Genomic DNA, 18,571 nt, shown 5'->3' with positions numbered 1-18,571 from the left:
GTTTCCTGTCCCTGGGGGTGGATCCTTTGTGGTGCTGTCGTGGGAGAGGGGAAAATATTCAGTGTATGAAGTAAGAGTATGGCAACACATGGACCCAGGGTATACCAAAAGAACACTTTCCATATATTAGGTGCATATGATCACTAGGTCCCCATTCACCATAGAAAGCTTCCCTAGAGCTCAAGCCAAAAGATAAAGTATGAACAGAGTATCTAAACAAAAATGAGCAACATGTCTAAAGGGTGAAAGCTACAGAGGACAGTACACTTGAAGTTACAAGCAAGGAATTTATTAAGTGCCTAATGTAGTAAATAGCTGTGGTATTAGATCTTGTTGAAAGCTGCAACATCCATGGACTGTACAAAGTCCTCAAATGCTGTGATCTTCTCCTCTAGGACATCTGTTCCAACCTTGTCGTCTTCCACAACACACTGTATTTGCAACTTCTTGATGCCGTACCCAACTGGAACAAGCTTGGCTGGGGGGGTGGCAGAGACGGAAAAAATGAAAATAAGTAATCAACTATGAGACACCATTCCCATAACTACCCTGCAAAAACACTAACATTGCCCAGCTATCGGCAAATACTCTAATTGTTAGAAACAGTGCACCCGAATACTTAACCCCATGTCATGAACTCAACTCAGTGAAATGTTCTGTCCAAGAGTATTGAGATTTTACAGTTTCTCCACTTGACCTTAAAGGGGTATTCTGGCTATGTAGTCATCCTTTATCCACAGGATAGAGGATAACTTGGATTAGTGGGAATCCTACACAGCTTGGACCCCCCCACTGATCCAAAAACAGGACCTCTGAAGCCCCAGGGCTCATGTTCTGATGAATAGTGGGGGTCCTTATGGTTATCCTGTGGATAATAAACTGGAATACTGTTTTTATTTAAAGAGGCTGACCATTCTTCTATAAAAGCTTTGTTATATACTGTAGTTAAGAAACTTTAATGCACATGTAATTCAGTAGTAAAGAACTGAGACAAACTAGCCCAATGGATAGGAGGAAAAGCCCTGACTAGCACGTGAGCAGCTAAATAGTCAAGTCATTAGCAAGTCCAACATTTTAAAGATTAAAGCGGTTGTCTCACTTCAGTAATTGGCATCATGTAGATGAAGTTCATACAAGGCACTTACTGATTTATTGTGATTGTCCATATTGCTTCCTTTGCTGTCTGGATTCATTTTTTATTACATTATCCATTGCTTGTTTCTATGGTTGTAGACCACCCTGTAGTCCATCGGTGGAGGTTGTGCTGGCACAATATAGGAAAACACTAGCCTATGTGCGCTCCCACAGTCCTGGCCACCAGAGAGGCTGATGCTTTTTCCTATAGCGTGTACTGTGCAAGCAAGACTACCACTGATTGCAGGGTAGTCTAACCATGGAAACAAGCAGTGTATGGTAAAGTGACTCCAGCCAGGAAAGGAATCCCTATGGACAGTCACAATACATTAACTTTCTCTACATGATAAATGTAACCTACTAAAGTGAGACATTAACAGGTCTACAATACCCATAGAGTATTGTTAGAGAGGTTCTACTCTGCTCCTACATTAGAGGGGTCGTGCAGTTTTTTTTTTTATATTGATTTATCCTCAGAATAGGTCCTGAATATCAGATCAGCAGGGGTCTGACTCCCAGCATCCCCACTGATCAGTTATTTGAAGAGGTAGCAGTGCCTGTGCGAGCACCGTTTCATTTTCAAAGTTACCTGTGTGAAGGCTCCGTTGCAGCAGCGGTGCAGCGTAATTTTACACTGTCACCTCTATGAAGGAGAGCGCACACAGGTATTCTTAAAGCGGAAGCAGCACTCAAGCACAACTAAACAGCTGATCAGTTGGGGGGGCAGAAGTTGGACCCTCACCAATATGATATGATGACCCATTAAGGATAGAGCATTGATATTAAACCATGACATAAGGCAATATGTGGCATGTCAGAAAATAAAGGCTTCATCATTACTGTCAGCCGAAAGATGGTGATTTATTTCATCATGTATGCCACAAAGTCTGCCCAGAACTTCAGATGTACATGATGGTACTTACATGCTCCCCACAGCAAGCCATCCATCTGGATGCTTCTGACACATTCTTCTAGCTTTGCCATATCAGTTTCATCATCCCAGGGCTTCACGTCAAGCAGGATAGAAGACTTAGCAATGAGTGCTGGTTCTGTAGGAAGAAAAGGCTATATCTGAACATCTTCCCAACTGACAGACATGTCAATGAGCAGAGGCTTGAAGGCTGTACTTCAGGCACCTCTCCAACTGGCCCCAAACTAAAGCCCTCAATCCACATAGTAATTGTTGGTTCCATAGACTGCTCCCTTAACAGAGGCTGAAAGGAAAAGTCCATAAAACACATTTCTGTGCCACAGGAGGAATGCTGGAACTGCCACATTGCCACACAATTCCAGACCAGTATCTGTGGATAATGCATTCACAACACAAAGACCAGTCATCTTGGACACAGGCAGCGGGGGTACGCACATACAGGCCTCAGTAGCTTTTACTTTAGTTTGTTAGCCAAGCACATGCTACTTACTTTTGGATTTCTTGGATTCATACTGTGCCAATCGCTCCTCTTTGAGTTTCTTTGCTGCTTCGCTTTCCTGTAATGAAATAAACAGTTACCAGTAGAACCCAGACTCAGTTTGGATTCCAAAAGCCTAGACTGGTAGCTCAGAAAGAACATGTGCATCACGTATCAGCCGAAAGATGGTGATTAGTTCATTCATCACGTTACCAGTCAGCACTAGAGGAACACAAGCTACACATCTGACATTCTGAACAGTCTAGTTGGATTTTGAACAAACTAATGCTGCTCTTCCAGTTATACAAGGTGCCAAAATGGTTTAAAAAGTCAGTGGTTACCGCTGCTAAACCACCGCATGGACTGCTCAGAACCGTGCAATAGAAGCGCTCTGTCCAGTACTGAAGGATCACACAACGTCCACGGATCAAGACAGAACTATGCCAATAGCAGGAACCACAAGGGATTAGACCTCCACCTACAACTAAAACGAGTGCGCTGCAGGACTCCTGACCAGCATGCCTTCATTTATGTCAGAATTTTCCAACTGCCATCATTAGGACAGTAATATCTGCACAGACATACAGCAGCAGATTGTGCCAATCCACAGTCTGAGGCCCAGGACCCTCCGATATCTGACATGTCAGATCTCTAGGAGAACCTATCCACTCTCCTGACATTCTTATATGCATTCAACGTGAATTACATTATAACTGCACTGTTATTCCTTGAAATGTATGGATACATGCCAAACCAGGTGTTCCATTCCCACTGTCAGAGGGGTGTGCCCCTATATAATTTGCACTGGAGAACCAGTCAGCTTACTTGCTTCCATGAAACATCTTGGAACAGCACAATGCAGAAATACAAGGCAATTCCTGATTTACCAAGACCCCTCAGGAGAGCTGTCAAGTCTAACATGGAAGGTGATACGTGGCTTTTATTAAATATACAAGACTAGGTAATACTTTTACTACACAGGCCATTAAAATACTGAAGAGGGGGAACCAGACAACGAGCACTTACCTCCTCCTCATCTGATCCGAATAAGTCAATGTCGTCATCGTCATCTTCTTTGGCATTCTTCGAGTCAGTTGTGTCTTCAATGTTCACTGGGCCGTATTTTCCTAAGGGCTTCTTCACTCCGGGTAGGCTACAATGAAAGATTCAGCCTTTGAGCTTTATAGTGCAGAAGAAAAAACCCAATGTTAATTTACTATTATGCAACAGAGCAGTTCCCTGGTGTAGATAAAGTATATTCCAGCCTGCCTTCAAATATTTACAGGACCGTCACCATCCAGGGTCCAGAGCTTTCCATCCAGTATAGTATATAAATCCTGCACCCAGGAGGTGGCAGCTAACCAAGGCTGGTCAAGTCAGAAAGAACATGTGCATCACGTATCAGCCGAAAGATGGTGATTTAGTTCATTCATCATATTGCCAGCAGCTCTCCTAAACCTTAGAATGAGTGCACTTCTAGAGGAGCACGCAGTGCCCATACTGTATTAATGGCTAACTGGATTGTCCTTATATTTGCAGACCAAAATCAAGACAAGCACTTACCTGGACTTCTGCTTTTCATAAGATTTGATGTGGTTGTACCAGCGAAGTGCATGAAATAGGTCAGCAGGGGGAGCACCAGACAGGGCTTCAAAGACCGCTATGTCAGCCTGGGAGGGCACATACCTGAGGAGAAGAAGACAGCATTATTACACATCAGTCATTAGACAACCTAGTGCCAGCCTCATGCCCCTGCTAGCCTGGTACACCAATACAAGCAGCCCAAACAGATGGTGACCTACAGATTATACAGCTTCTAATCATCCAAGTACAGATGGCTGGCCACTTCCAGCACTGTGCATCTATATAAATGGACCCCTGTGGCCCATGTGTGAATGACAAGACCTTCGCCCTGACCAGTCGTCCATGAGCAGCTGGTAAACGGCACACTGCTGTAGGCTTGGTTTAACTTGCTGTGTGCCAAGGCTCCAGCCACACAATATCCCCAGCGATTACAGGGGTCGCAGAACCTGGGGCTGGCTACTACTTCTAGACCACTGGTCTTCATGAGAGATGAACACGAGCATCTAATCATCATGGAGTCTCCTCCACTGCCTCATATGAAGGCAGAAATCACAACTGCATAAAAGCTTCTGTTACATCTTACCAGGAGGAGGACATAGCGCAGACCCCGAACAAGTCCTAAGGTGCCCACAAACAAATGGTCCACAGTCCTGCAACCTAATGCATGAGTTGGGAGAGCAATTTTGGGCCATCTACCACTACTGATCAAGCTGGCTGGACTTCACCCCTTTGTTCCTGGGACATAAGCCTCTCAGATTGTGCCCCTGTATTACTGACAAGCATGCATGTCTGGGACTGGTGGGGTGGTAATAGTCTATGGCAATATCTGCCAATCACAGATGCATGCCCATTAGCAGCGCCATTCATTTCCATTGTCTATACAGAATATTGCCAGTGCCATAGATAGAGGTCATCGATCTCCATCAGCCTGGGGGCCGGGAGGATACACTGGGCCTCACACCGGAGCTGCGACACGTGTCAGTGCGGACAATGGCCCTGCTCAGTCACGTACACCGCGCTGTCTGGAGACATTTACTTCGGTCACTGACCCCTCGATGTAGCTCTTGTCGGCCAGAAACTCGTTGAGGACCTTCAGGCCAGCGGCGGACTTGAGATCTCCGAAACCCATTGCTGCTGCTGCCGACAGTGAAGAAGCGTGCGAAAGAGAGACACGGGCCCGGCGCTGAGGCTTTTATAGTCTGACGTCAGTACGCGCTGCACGTCATCCAGGGGGAGGACCTCAGCCGAGCCAGCTGACAGGACCCTAAATCCGCCATTTTTAATAAGGGAGTGCACCCGTGTAATGTAAAACCCGTGCGTGGTAACATGAAATAAAGTAATACAATCCGGTCAGCCGTTCACAGAATGTTTACTTCCGAACCCAACCTGTAAATGTTGTGGCGCTGCTTTATTCCGGAAGTTGTCGTAGCAGGTTCCGGACATCGCCGAACGTCCGCTACGATTTCCGAGCGGTTCCGAAATTGCAGAGTCGGCCATATTGACAGAGGGCAAGTTGGCGCTGCTGTGGTCTGTAAGGCCAAATAGCTGCAGAAGCCGAAGGGAAGCCAGCGGGGTGAGTGAGGCCGGGATGGCGAGGTGGTGGGCGCCGGTGTGTGTGTGGGGCCGGTGCGCGGCTGGAGGAGGGGGTCGCACGCAGGGTGACTCGCGTGCCCTTGACAGCTGACTGCGCTGCTAGTAGCACGGTTATATAGGTGACCCCAGCCAGTGCCATGACGGCTGCTGTCTGACTGCTCTCCTCCTGTATACACACCTGTGACCGAAAGGTAACAACTCCCTGGAGGAGATTTACCAAAAGTGACATGGACTCAGTTTTTTATTTTTTTGCAGCCCCATTGGAGTGAATGGTTCCACGTATGGGCACAGAAAAAAATACGTTTGTGTGCAACACACTCACACCACCGTACGTGTCCGCAAACTGCAGAACGCACACCGCCAGCCCTATTCTTGCCTATTGCGGACACGCTCTATCTCTTTTGTGGGCCTGCGGAATGGAAGTGCGCATGGTGTGGTGTCCATATCTTTTGCAGCCCCTTTGAAATGCATTGGGTCCACATCCGATCGGTAAAATTGCTGAACGCATGCGAACCGATAAATATGGTTGTGTGAATGTGCCCTAGGCTAAGGGCTCATGCACATTGCCGTTGTGTCCGCAACTAGGAAGGTGCGAAACAGAGGTACAGAACCCCCGGAAGCACTAAAGAGTGCTTCCGTGCCGCAAAAAAAATAGAACATGTTCTATTTTTTTGTGGTGCGGACGAATCAGGGGGTCTGGATCTGTCTGTGGAATGCGCACGGATGCTGCCCATGCATTGGGGACCGCAAATTGCCAACTAAATACATTAATACATTTTCCCTTATGTCTTACCTCAACTCCGGTCCTCGGGACCACCTACCGGTCGTGTTTTCAGGATTACCTTAGTATTGAGCAGGTGATATAATTAGTGTCAGTGCATCAGGACTTACCACAGGTATTCATCCTGACCGGTAGGTGAGCCCTGAGGCCTGTCGTTGGGGAACACTGGGGCACATATACTAAAATCTCTGCGCCTGTTTTCATGAGTAAAAAGCCCGTGTCCGGCTGTCTTATTTACCGTATTTTATTTTGAGTTTTAAGACAAATTCAGTTTTCTAACTTGTGTGCCTGATTTCTGCCCTATTTATGTAAGTGTGCCTAATTTTGCACCAGATTTTGTCGAAAAACTGTCTAATTTCTACGCCACCCCAGGGCTGGTGTACTTTCCTGTCTCTGAGGTGTGAGTTGCACCACAATTTGCCTACTTTCATAGAGATATGCGCCAAAGTTCTGCTCACTTGCGCCGCATTTTCATGCGCATACTTTTTAGTGAATCTGAATCTGTCTTACAATAAAATGACCACTAGAGGTCAGGCCAAAAAAGACAAACCTGATTTATCAAAGGATAACAAATGAAGCGTAAGGCTACTTTCACACTAGCGTTCGGGGCTCTGCTTGCGAGTTCCATTTGAAGGCTCTCGCAAGCGGCCCCGAACGGATCCGTCCAGCCTTAATGCATTCTGAGTGGATGCGGATCCGCTCAGAATGCATCAGTCTGGCACCGTTTGGCCTCCGCTCAGCAGGCAGACACCTGAACGCTGCTTGCAGTGTTCGGGTGTCCGCCTGGCCGTGCGGAGGCAGATGGATCCGTCCAGAGTTACAATGGAAGTCAATGGGGGCGGATCTGTTCGAAGGTGACACAATATGGTGCATTTTTCAAACTGATTCGTCCCCCGTTGACTTTCAATGTAAAGTCTGGACGGATCCGTCTGAATACAAATTGTACTTAGACTTTTTTAGTAAAATATAATGCAGACGGTTCCATCTGAACGGATACCATCGTTTGCATTATAGGAGCGGATCCGTCTGTACAAATACCAGACGGATCCGCTCCAAACGCAAGTGTGAAAGTAGCCTTAACTGAAGCCCGACTTTACCAATGCGCCTTTTTTTTCTTACTGCAAAACAAGGCAAGCTTTAGTCAATGTGCCACTGTCTGAGCGGATCTCATCGGAGGAGGATGAGAGCCTGTCACAGGAGAGTAGGAGAACCTAAGTTGTCATCTCTGGTGATGAATACACAGATTTAGGCCCCATTCACGCAACCATATTTTTGATCCACATCTGATCTGCATTTTTTTGTGGAAAGAATGTGGACCCATTCATTTCAATGGGTCCGCAAAAAATGCAGACAGCACACCGTGTGCTGTCCACATCCGTATGTCTGTTCCTTAGTCCCGCAAAAAAAATAGAACATGTCCTATTCTTGTCCGTTTTTTTGCAGAAAAGAATAGGCATTGTTACAATGGATCTGCAAAAAAAATTGGATGCGACACGGACGTCGTCTGTATTTTTTGCAGATCCACGTTTTGTGAGTGACTGTGAATGTGGCAGTGTGACTGCTGTCCTATCGCCTGAAATCCCAAATGCTTCAGTTTCATCTGTCACCTTGTCTTTGTTTCCAGCACCATGCTGCTTTTCCCGGCTGTTCGCAGGGCTCTGACGAGTGCCACTATAAGTAATGGTGAGTACGCGCCTGTGTGGTTTGGCCAGATATTAAGTGACTCCGCCGTGGAGGAGATTTACCTAAACTAGCGCGAGAGAAGAAGTGAGGGCCGTAGCAACCAGTTTCCAGGAAAAGGAAAGCACTAACCTTACGGATTGCTATGGGCGACTCCTCCAATGCAGTAGCCTTTATAAGGACTACACAGTCCTCATTTTACACACTTGACCATGTTTCTGGGTCAATGTTGTTAAGCAGTGGGGGTTTTGGGACCTTTCCTCACCTTTTTGGTTTCATTCACATTTGTGTTCATTTCTGCTGTTCTGCTCAGTCATAGAATGATGGCAGTGCCAGATCCTCCACATGGCGGATGGACCCCATGGACTACTGTAGGGTCCACTGGGCTTCTGTCAGGGTGTCTGTCATTTTGCCAGGCTGCGTGCAGAATTTTTGACAGACTCCGTGTTGGAGCTTTATTATATGCCGTTTTTTTTCCATACAAAATAACATCTAGATTTCGCCAGGAATATTTTGGACACTAATTTATGTAATTATTATTTTTTCTATTATTAATAGTCCGGACATCGAGCACAGCGGCGAGCAATCTGTTGGAGGTCTTTGTGGATGGCAAACCAGTAATGGTTGAGCCTGGCACCACAGTGCTGCAGGTACAGTACAGCGGTTTATTCCTCATCACTCAGGATTGTACATGGTTTGTGTTTCATATCGAACACTTTTTACCATGTTACTCAGTGGTCATCTCTCATTTACCAGAACAGTGTGCAAGGATGTTCACGTTCTTCTGGGTTTCTGTGATGCATATGAAGTAACCTGTCTTGGAGGGGCTGTTACATTTGTGGGACTTTTGTGCTGCCATTTGCCATATATCGTCACCCGCTGGCAGCAGCACATAAGACTTGTTTCATGTGCAAAATATAGTTCCCTTCAAGTCGGTGGGAGGTCAGTCTCCTTTCCTTCTTGGTCTCTGACTGCTGGTTATATTATGGATTCAGCATCTCCATTCCAAAAGAGCCCCAGTTACAGGGGAAATCAGCCTGCTGTGGGGGGCTGAGCAGGGTCTCCTGACCCTGCAGCTCTGCGCGCCGCACACCTATCTAAGGAGAAGGCAGAAGCGCTGATGCACTGCTTCTGCCTTCTCCTCTGCTGTCACTTACAGCCGGGAGCAGGAGCTGTAATGCTTTGTCGTGAGGCGCTCATGGCAGAAACACAGCTGATCACACGATCATCTGTGTTTCTGTCCAGTAGGACGGCGGCTGCAAACCTTGGCTCTGGGGGCCGCAGGTTGTGCACCCCTGCTGTACACGTTACATTGTTGTCCAGTCCCGCCGAGCCTTCAGGTTCGTCCAACATTAGTACATAGAGACCTTAACGTCCTTGATCTTGATCCAAACACACACCTAAGACTGCAGTGGAGACCAAAACCATCTTTAACTTATCCCCTCTTTTATGACACCAATCCTTTTTTGTACGAAGGATATTCCTAATTTTATGAGGCAGTATTGGAATTATTTTTGTCTCTTGTAATTTGTATGAAGTAGAGTATTTGGAATCTAAAGATCTGTCTTGATCTTCCTCCTTTCACAGGCATGTGAGAAAGTGGGCATACAGATACCTCGCTTCTGTTACCATGAACGGCTGTCGGTAGCTGGAAATTGTCGCATGTGTCTTGTGGAAATAGAGAAAGCCCCCAAGGTCTGTGAAACAATATCTACATCATTGATGAGCCCTAGATGGTGATATCTTAGCGTTTTATTGCCTTTTTTTATTTTATTTTTATAATTTTGTGTCTGGAGAGAAGCAGTGAATTTAAAAAAATGTATAGGATTTAATTTATTAATGTATAGAGATAAACAGGCACTCTTTCATCCAAGGAAAATGTCAAAAAAATGAAGGAAAATTTGATTTCTCGCCCAATTTCCTTGGGGGACACAGAAGACCTTGGGTATAGCTCATCTCCCTAGGAGGCGTGACACTAAGTGAAAACTGTTAAGCCCCTCCTCCATCAGCTATACCCCCAGCCTGGAGAGAGAGACTGCCAGTTTTTTGCTTAGTGTCCAAGGAGGCAAGACACTCCCTGCTACTGCAGGGCTGTTTCTCCTTTGTTTAAATTTTGATTTTTACTTTTTTCTTTTCTTTTTGTTCCAGATCATCAGGGACAACAGAGACGCACTAGACCTCTCTGTTTCTCCCGGGGTTGAGCTGCGCCAGTGCCGGTCACCCGCACTGCTGCCTCCCCCACAGAAGACAAGGTGGATCAGGGCAGCCCAGCTCCCCTACATCCCGCCAGCGCAAGGGTCGCCCGCACGCCAAGTCCCTCTCCCAGCGTCCTGCCACTACGGTGCCAGTAGCTGAAGGGGCGACCCTGCTGGAATGGACCGAGGGTGAAGACGACTATGGTGAGAGTGGCTTCTCCAGCCCTACGTCCCCCACCCCCCACCCTGGTCTCCTGCGTGCCTGACCCCCCATACTGGGCCTCTGGACCCTTCGGTCACTGCTGGACCTAGGCTGGCCCCTGGGGTGCTGCGGGGTGACATTCTACTCCTGCTCCCTCTCCTCCCTTCTGGCCCTCATGTGACTTTTTAGCAGCAGAATGCTGCGAATAGGCTGCACATCGCCTCCCTTCACTTATCAGCGTCCCTCCTGGGAACGCTGTGCTCGCATCCCCACGGGCACCCGGTCTCAGGGTCCCCCCATCCCTCACCAATGCGCTGCTCTGGAGCGGGGGCCTTTTTCCTAACGGCAGTGCTGCTGGGGTTTTTACTTCCCGGCCTGCTCGGCCGCACCTCCGGCGCTTCTTCCCGGTCTGCTGGGCCGCACCTCCGAGCTGGCCGCACTCCGGCGCTCCTTCCCGGCCCCCGACTGTTCTGGCCTGCGGGGTGGACTCCCGCGGCCGGCATTTGGCTTGAGCACGATGCTCCATCGATGCCGGCCGTCGGCGACTTCCGGTCGGCCGGGCGCCGCAAATTTTGGCCCAGGCTTCGGGCCTACTGGGCCGCATTCCGGCGCTCCACCCGGGCCCCTGACTTCCGGTCCGCGGGGTGGGCTTCCGCGGCCGGTTTGTCTAGGCAGTCAGCTCCGGTGTCCTGTGCGGCCCCGGTCAGCCGGGTGCCGCAGAAAATTTAGGCCCCGGCTTCACGGCCTGCTAGGCCGCAAACTTCCGGCCTCTGTTGGAGGGGGCGGGAACTTCTCCGGGCGCGAATTCTTCCCGCCTGGAGGTTCACTCTCACTGACTGTGTTTCCCGCCCCCAGGGGATCGCGGCGCCGCCTCCTCCTCCCTTCCAGGTTGGTTGGCTTAACCCTTCGGGTACCGGCGGCTCCCGATGGGCCTATATGGCTGGCGCCCCCCCCCCCCCCCTCTACTTCTATGCTGGGCACCTGTATGGTGGCACTTCTTTCTGCCTCAGTGAGGCTATTTTTTATTTAGAAATGCATAACATGGTTAACCAATGGATTTCTTGTGCGCTGCGCAGGACGCTGCAGCCTTATCTCGGTAGCGCCGCCTGTATGCGTGCTCCTTCCACGAGCGGCATGGTGTCGCACTCCCCGGCTGGTGCATGTTTCCCTTCTAAGTGGTTCTTGCCCTCTCCGGGATACAGCGCTGGCCAAGTGCATGCGCTCTCTTTTTTTCTGTAGGCAGAGTTCGTCACCCTCCAGCTATGGTAACTGCCATGTGCAGACAACCCCTTCCTAGGCGGGATACTGCACTCCTCGGGCTGCAGGCTTGCCTGGTGCATGACCCCCCGCTTAGGTGGAATACTGCACTCTCACCGAATACGGTGTTGGCCATGTGCACGAGAACGCTGCACTCATTGGATTCGCTGCAGGCCATGTGCACAACCCCCTTCCATAGGCGGAATGCTGCACTCATTGGATTCGTTGCCGGTCTTGTGCATGTCCTCCTTCCATAGGTGGAATCTGCACTCTCACCAGATACGGTGTTAGTCTGGTGCACGACCCCCTCCCATAGGGGAACGCTGCACTTTCACTGGATTCACTGCCGGCCATGTGCGTGATTCCTTTCCATAGGCGTTACGCTGCACTCACTGGATTTGATACCGGCCATGTGCATGACCCCCTTCCATAGGCGGAATGCTGCACTCTCTGGATTCGCTGCCGGTTTTGTGCATGACCCCCTTCCATAGGCGGAATGCTGCACTCACTGGATTCGCTGCCGGTCTTGTGCATGACCCCCTTCCATAGGCGGAATGCTGCACTCACTGGATTCGCTGCCGGTCTTGTGCATGGCCCCCTTCCATAGGCGGAATGCTGCACTCACTGGATTCGCTGCCGGTCTTGTGCATGACCCCCTTCCTTTAGGCGGAATACTGCACTTCATTGGTTATGGTGCTGGGCAGCCGGCCATGTGCATAACCCCCTTCCATAGGCGGTATGCTGCATTCTCATTGGATTCGCTGCCGGCCTTGGGCATGCCTTCTTCCCTCAAGCGCCATGCATACACCCTCACTGACTGGGGTCGTTTTCTCGCTGGTAAGTTGCTGGCCGCGTGCATGACCCCCTTCCATGGTGGGATGCTTGCAACTCACTAAATCCACTGCCGGCCATATACATGTTCCCCCTTCCGTGGGCGGTGTACGGCACTTTTACTGGATTCGCTGCCGGCCGTGGGCATGTCTCCTTTCCTCAGGCAACATACACACACTCTCACTGACTGTGTTTGTTCTCTCGCCAGTGTGCTGCTGGCCAGGTGCCTGACCCCCATCCATGGCGGGGTGCTCGCATTCTCCCTGGTTGCAATACTGGCCATGGGCATGGCTCCCCCTTCTGGGCAGCATACTGCACTCTCACCAGATACGTTGCTGACCTCTAAGATGGGTGGAATGCTTGCACTCCCATTGGATACGGTGCTGGCCTTGTGCGTTACCACCCCTCATTCCAGGGTGGACTTTTTGTACGCTCACAGGGCTCACAACTGTCCTTGTATATGCTGTGCTGGACTAATGTACTTGTCCCCATTCATTGGCGGAGTAGTTGTACTCTCACAAAATTCGGTGTTTGGTGGATTATTGCACACTCACTTAATGCTAGGGTTACCCTGTGCATGTCCCCTTTTCACTGGGTGGACGTCCTGCTGGATGCGGTGTGGCCATGTGCATGGCCCTCTTCTGGGCGGAATATGGTATGTCTTACTTCTCTGAAGTAGGTGCTGGTCTTGGGCATCACCCCCTTGTGGGGCGGGCTTTGCACGCTTGCTGCCCGCAATGTTTGCCAAGTGCATTGCCCTCTCTTCTGGGCGGACTGCTTGCGTTCCGTCGCATGCCATACTAGTCTTGTGTATGTCCCCCCTTCCGGTTGCACTTTGCCCTTCCGTGGATTCTGTGGGACTCTGTGGCTGGCCCTCCTTGCTGTATGACTATTTCGCAGTGGGCGGACGCTCTTCTGCACTCTGTGCGTTGTTGGGCCGTGTATGCCTTCTCCTTCCGTAGGTGGGTTGGCTTTCTCACTGCTTATGGGGCTGCTTGTACGTATGCCTCCATTCTTCCTGCGACTTGACGTTTTTCTCTTGGGATACGGTGATTGCCGCCGGCCTGGAACTCTTCTCTGAAGAGATCTTTCTGTTCACCTGGCCTGGACGGGCTCTATTGCTCTCTACTGCAGCGAGCTGGGTGGTATCCATTCTCTGTTCGGAGGGTATATTGGTGTTTCCGTTGTGACGGTATCCACCATATTCGTTGGCCCTTCCGCCTGGGGAGTGTTTGTGGTTCCTAGATGCGTACCCATTAGTTACCCTGTGGCATTGCTTCCCAGCGCAAGCGGTCACATGGTCGAGAGTGCTGTCTCCAGCGTCCCTCGCAGTCTACGTTGGCTCTGGCGGGATTACGGTTCCCTCGCCTGTTGCCATTCCTCCTCTTGGATGCGTTTTGGTTTGAGTCCTTCCTGTTGGCACCCTCCGTGCTTCAGTTTGTTTTGCTACCAGGTTCTAGCCGCTCTTTTCGAGCAGGTCGCCCAACTTCTCTTGGTTGCTCGATTACCCAGGTCTCAGGGACCTCCACTTTCGATTCGTTAGGGTATTCGCCTTCTGCGAATTGGTGAGCCGGACATCTCGGAGTAGCGGAGTTCTGCCTTTGAGCGGTCCTGTGGCTTCCCTGTTGCCCACTCCTCCTCCTTGCGGTTGGGGGGTGTCATCCGTCTTCTCGGCTATTTTTTCTCTCGACGGCTCTGTTTTGGCTTCTCCTGGGTCAGTTTTACTCCGATGTGGCTTCTGCCCCGGCCAGGCTTCAGGGGCTGTTCCTTCACTGCCCTCCCCCCTGGGGAGACTATGGTTGTTCATATGGATGGTCCCGGTGTTCCTTATGACCTCGTACTGTCTCCATTGTTCACACTGGCTGTACTAGCTGTGTGCCTATTACCGGGTTTGCCGCATTCTGTCCTCCCGCTGGGTGCAGATTACTTTTACCATTCTGGGTGATGGTCCTGCTTGGACTTTACCTTCTCGGTAACCTGGCGGGCCTACTTTCTTCTGTCAAGATTGCCCTTCAAGCCCCCACACCGGGACTGTAGAACACCTTCCTGTGGTGGCTGCAACGACAAGGGCTTTAGCCTGACTTGTCCTGGAGTCTGTTGGAAACTGGCCGGGTCCCTTTCGGTTCCTTCCGTTTGTCCATCTGCTCCCCCACTCCGCGTGGATTCGGGACGGCGTTGCTCGGGGGCCGACGGGACCAGTTTTCCCAACCTTTTTGCCCGTGTCACTGATTTGCGCTTACTCGCATTGGATTTCCTCCCGTCTGCCCTGACGAGTCCAGCGAGCACACTAGTGTTCGCTCCCGGCCGTGCTTCGTCCAGGTTCTGTTGTCTGACTTAGGGTCTTCCCTGGGGTTCTTTAGGAAGCTGGGCATTCACCCAATTCTGCCTTTCTCTTCCCGTGATTCGGTCTTCTCCAGTCTGGCCTGGACCTGCGACTGGGACTCTGTTACTTGAAGTGTCTGCAGTTTTTTTGCTTGGACATCTGACTCTTGTCGACGCTCGGTCTCTTGTTTCCAGGAGGTCCGCGCCAAGGTTAACGGCTCCTGGGTGCTTTCCTCCGCTTTAACCAAATGGCTATTACTGTGGTTACTGCTCAAGGGCAGGGTTCTGTTTTTTTGGTGTCACCGTTCATTTCACCAGAGCGGTTGGTGCCTCCGGGGCCAGAGGCATTGGACTTCAGCCATGTCATTGTGCAGGGTGGCCACGGTCTTCCTTGCACTCTCTTACCAGGTTCTCCTGAGTGCGTACTCTGGCTTCGGCGGCGGCTGCTGCCTTGGGCCGCCTGGTTTTTGCAGGTGGCGTTTCCTTGCTGCCTTCGGGTGCTTCGCCTTGGTGCTGTGGTCCCTCCCCTCTTGGACTGCTTTTGAACGTCCCAAGGTCTTCTGTGTCCCCCAAGGAAATTGGGCGAGAAAACGAGATTTTTGTATAACTTACCAGTAAAATCTCTTTCTCGCTCTTTCCTTGGGGGACACAGCACCCACCCATTCATTGGTTTTTTTCTACACGGTTTCCGAGTTTTGTTTACCCGTTGGGTAGTTGGCTTGTTGTTTCCACTTGTTGGACTTTGCCTTTTCTCACTACTTGGACACGCAACTGGCAGTCTCTCTCTCCAGGCTGGGGGTATAGCTGATGGAGGAGGGGCTTAACAGTTTTCACTTAGTGTCACGCCTCCTAGGGAGATGAGCTATACCCAAGGTCTTCTGTGTCCCCCAAGGAAAGAGCGAGAAAGAGATTTTACTGGTAAGTTATACAAAAATCTCGTTTTCATCCAAATATATAGACAAATTGCATGAAATCTTTATTAAACATAAAAAGAATAAAAATTGGGGATCACGGATGTGACGGTGCGCCGTGTAATCTGAGGCAGACGAAGAAGCACACCACCAGCTGCGTGCCACCAATATGTCCCAAAGGATCCTAGCTGAGTACATATAACCTAAAATGCGCCCCTAAAATAAATGAAAACCCCAACTGTGAAGATGGACCGTATAGATTGATATTAATATGGCTAAAAATTAGTTCCTGAATCAGTATAATCGGCATGCATGATTAGGTGGATAATTTGAGCACATGATTGTTGATAAGAATGTTCGAATTCATGAAATAATCTCATTGGTGTCCAATGTATGAATTCAAAGCTAGCTGTAGGATATTTATAGTTACTTACGCATATTGGAATAAGGGACCATTCACACATCCAGGGTGTTTTGTGGATCCACAATACATCCGGCCGACACCCCCCCCATAGAACTGCCTATTCTTTTCCTCAATTGCGGACAAGAATATGACATGTTCTAATTTGTTTGGGGCCACGCTCCGGAAATGTGGATGTTGAGAGCACATAGTGTGCTCTCCGCGTCTCTTCCGGCCCCATAGAGAATGAATAGGTTCGGATGCAGACTCATTTGCAGACGTGTGAATGGACCCTAAAAGCAATGTAGCCTAAACCTATCCTTATAGAGTTCTCTGTTACAAAGTAAATCGTTACCGTGAATAAAAATAAATAAATAATATAGCTTTATAGTTGGCCTAATACAGTAATCATTAGGGAAACTAGTCTTTTGCTTTCCCTTTTGAATATTGACATGTTTGGTATATAGAGAACCTATTTATCAACTTTGTAGAATATATAAAATGGTGGAGGTTTTCCGGATTTTAAAGGATGATGCAGCTTTCCCCTTCTTCTCAGCCTGTAGCTGCTTGTGCTATGCCCGTCATGAAAGGTTGGAACATACTGACAAATTCCGAAAAAAGCAGGAAAGCAAGGTATGTAAAATAGACTCTACAGTCCTGTATATCGGCTGTTATAGCAGCTAATGTATTTAGTCAGGAGAAAATACATTGAAGGAAAAGCTAAAACTGTGAACTGCAAGCCCGTCCGTGTATGGATCACGACCTCCCCATTTCTACTTCAATTAGGGAGGGAGTAATGGAGTTCTTGCTGGCAAACCACCCACTGGACTGTCCCATCTGTGATCAAGGAGGTGAATGTGATTTGCAGGTAAAGTTGCTTAGCGTAAGTTATATTTTTTCCAGTCCTGGACCTCTTGTGGTCTGTGCTACCTTCTGATACTGCAGGAATGGCGCAGACGTGCATGTACGCAGTTACTGCACAGCTCTTATGTGTTTATGCTGTTTCTAATGGAAGTAAAGCTGGGGAGGGTTAGTGATGCAGTTTAACGTTTATCATTTCGCTGTTGCAGGATCAGTCAATGATGTTTGGTAATGACAGAAGCAGGTTTACAGAGGGGAAACGTGCGGTGGAGGACAAGAACATTGGACCCTTAGTTAAGACCATCATGACACGCTGCATTCAGTGTACCAGATGTATTCGGTAATTGATTTTGCACGGTTATTGCAGCTGTACAGTAAGATTTTTTTAAAAAAATTTTTTTTAATGCCTCTGGTAACCATATTTCTTAACATTTCTAGACGTTTTCTGATAAAACACTCCTGTCCATGTGTCCTTTTGGGGCATATGGGTGTTACAGAGATCACGTGCACCAAGGAAACCAGTTACTGGCCTCAACAGTGACACGTCCCCAAGTGGCACATGATCTAGCAGTGACATGCCACTTGGGGAAAAGTCACCGCTGAGGACCATGATTGGCCTTGTCTTGAAGTTTATAGGCCGGGACCAGAAGGAGCTGTATCGGACCCCTTGCTCTGGCTTGGAACAGCAGAACTCAGGTTGAGCTATTAGTAATTTTTTCCTTTAAGATCAGCTCTCTAATGGCCAAATTGAAAGCTGCCATAAAAGTTGTAATATCACAGTAAGGCTACATGCACACGACCGTATGTGTTTTGCGGTCCGCAAATTGTGAATCCGCCCAAAAAACAGATGCCATTTGTTTGATTTTTGTTTTTTTGCAGATCCATTGTAACAATGCCTACTCTTCTCCGCAAAACGGACAAGAATAGGACATGTTGTGTTGTGGTTTTTTTTTTTTTTTTTTTTTTTTTTTTTTTTTTTTTGCGGGTCTATGGAACGGACATGCTGAAATGAATGGGTCCGCATCCTATCTGCAAAAAAAAGGAACGGACACAGAACGTGTCACATTCACACAGCGCAGCACACGTCCTGAACTTCCAGCACTGCCGGGGTTGCATAGCATTATTTTGATTTATGATGCTATTTAACCCTTATAGTTTTGGTATGTATTATGTCAGTTATTCAATACATTCCAGACCTCTAAGAGTTGCATAGTATAATAAATCAGTATAATGCTATGCGACCCATGCAGTGCTGGAAGATCAGGACGGGTGCTGCGCTGCGAATCAAGAGCGTGACACTCGCTCGTGTGAAACCAGCCTAAGGCCTCTTGCACATGACTGTATGTATTTAGTGGTCCGCAAAAAACAGCTCTACAAAAAATACGGATGACCTCCATGTGCATTCCTTATT

General features: G+C 48.8%; 2 protein-coding genes and 2 non-coding genes across 4 annotated transcripts in view; 1 reads left to right on the top strand and 3 right to left on the bottom strand.

Annotated features, from left to right (window-relative positions):
• Nucleotides 1–273: 273 nt before the first annotated feature.
• Nucleotides 274–5,325, bottom strand: EEF1B2 (eukaryotic translation elongation factor 1 beta 2). The gene is made up of 6 exons (XM_044302573.1): nt 5,177–5,325; nt 4,107–4,229; nt 3,570–3,696; nt 2,556–2,622; nt 2,058–2,183; nt 274–478 (listed from the first exon to the last, which is right to left on the bottom strand). The coding sequence occupies exons 1-6, from the start codon at nt 5,254–5,256 to the stop codon at nt 324–326; spliced, it is 678 nt and encodes a 225-aa protein (XP_044158508.1). The 5' UTR covers nt 5,257–5,325; the 3' UTR covers nt 274–323.
• Nucleotides 2,685–2,759, bottom strand: LOC122945904. Its single transcript, XR_006391174.1, has one exon. It is a non-coding gene; the product is annotated as a small nucleolar RNA SNORD51 (small nucleolar RNA).
• On the bottom strand, nt 3,911–3,987 carry LOC122945903. Its single transcript, XR_006391173.1, has one exon. It is a non-coding gene; the product is annotated as a small nucleolar RNA SNORD51 (small nucleolar RNA).
• A 155-nt stretch (nt 5,326–5,480) lies between the features above and the next one.
• NDUFS1 (NADH:ubiquinone oxidoreductase core subunit S1) overlaps nt 5,481–18,571 on the top strand; it is a 39,779-nt gene continuing 26,688 nt past the window's right edge. Inside the window, exons 1-7 of the mRNA XM_044302572.1 lie at nt 5,481–5,700; nt 8,126–8,184; nt 8,740–8,831; nt 9,769–9,876; nt 16,856–16,932; nt 17,086–17,167; nt 17,370–17,500. Of these exons, the coding sequence (XP_044158507.1) occupies nt 8,130–8,184; nt 8,740–8,831; nt 9,769–9,876; nt 16,856–16,932; nt 17,086–17,167; nt 17,370–17,500 (545 nt within the window). The 5' untranslated portion in view covers nt 5,481–5,700; nt 8,126–8,129. The remainder of the gene's footprint in view (nt 5,701–8,125; nt 8,185–8,739; nt 8,832–9,768; nt 9,877–16,855; nt 16,933–17,085; nt 17,168–17,369; nt 17,501–18,571) is intronic.

Source organism: Bufo gargarizans, chromosome 8, assembly GCF_014858855.1.
Source record: "Bufo gargarizans isolate SCDJY-AF-19 chromosome 8, ASM1485885v1, whole genome shotgun sequence".
NCBI lineage: Eukaryota > Metazoa > Chordata > Amphibia > Anura > Bufonidae > Bufo > Bufo gargarizans.
Note: the sequence above shows the minus strand (reverse complement) of the source record. Positions and strands in the feature narration are given on the sequence as shown.

What these genes read in the sequence shown, in the direction of transcription:
- EEF1B2 (XM_044302573.1), bottom strand. Translation starts at nt 5,256, where the DNA reads ATGGGTTTCGGAGATCTCAAGTCCGCCGCTGGCCTGAAGGTCCTCAAC. An exon ending in GACAAGAGCTACATCGAGGG is followed by an intron (nt 4,230 to 5,176) that starts GTCAGTGACCGA and finishes TCTTCTCCTCAG; the next exon opens with GTATGTGCCCTCCCAGGCTG. An exon ending in TGGCTTGCTGTGGGGAGCAT is followed by an intron (nt 479 to 2,057) that starts GTAAGTACCATC and finishes CCACCCCCCCAG; the next exon opens with CCAAGCTTGTTCCAGTTGGG.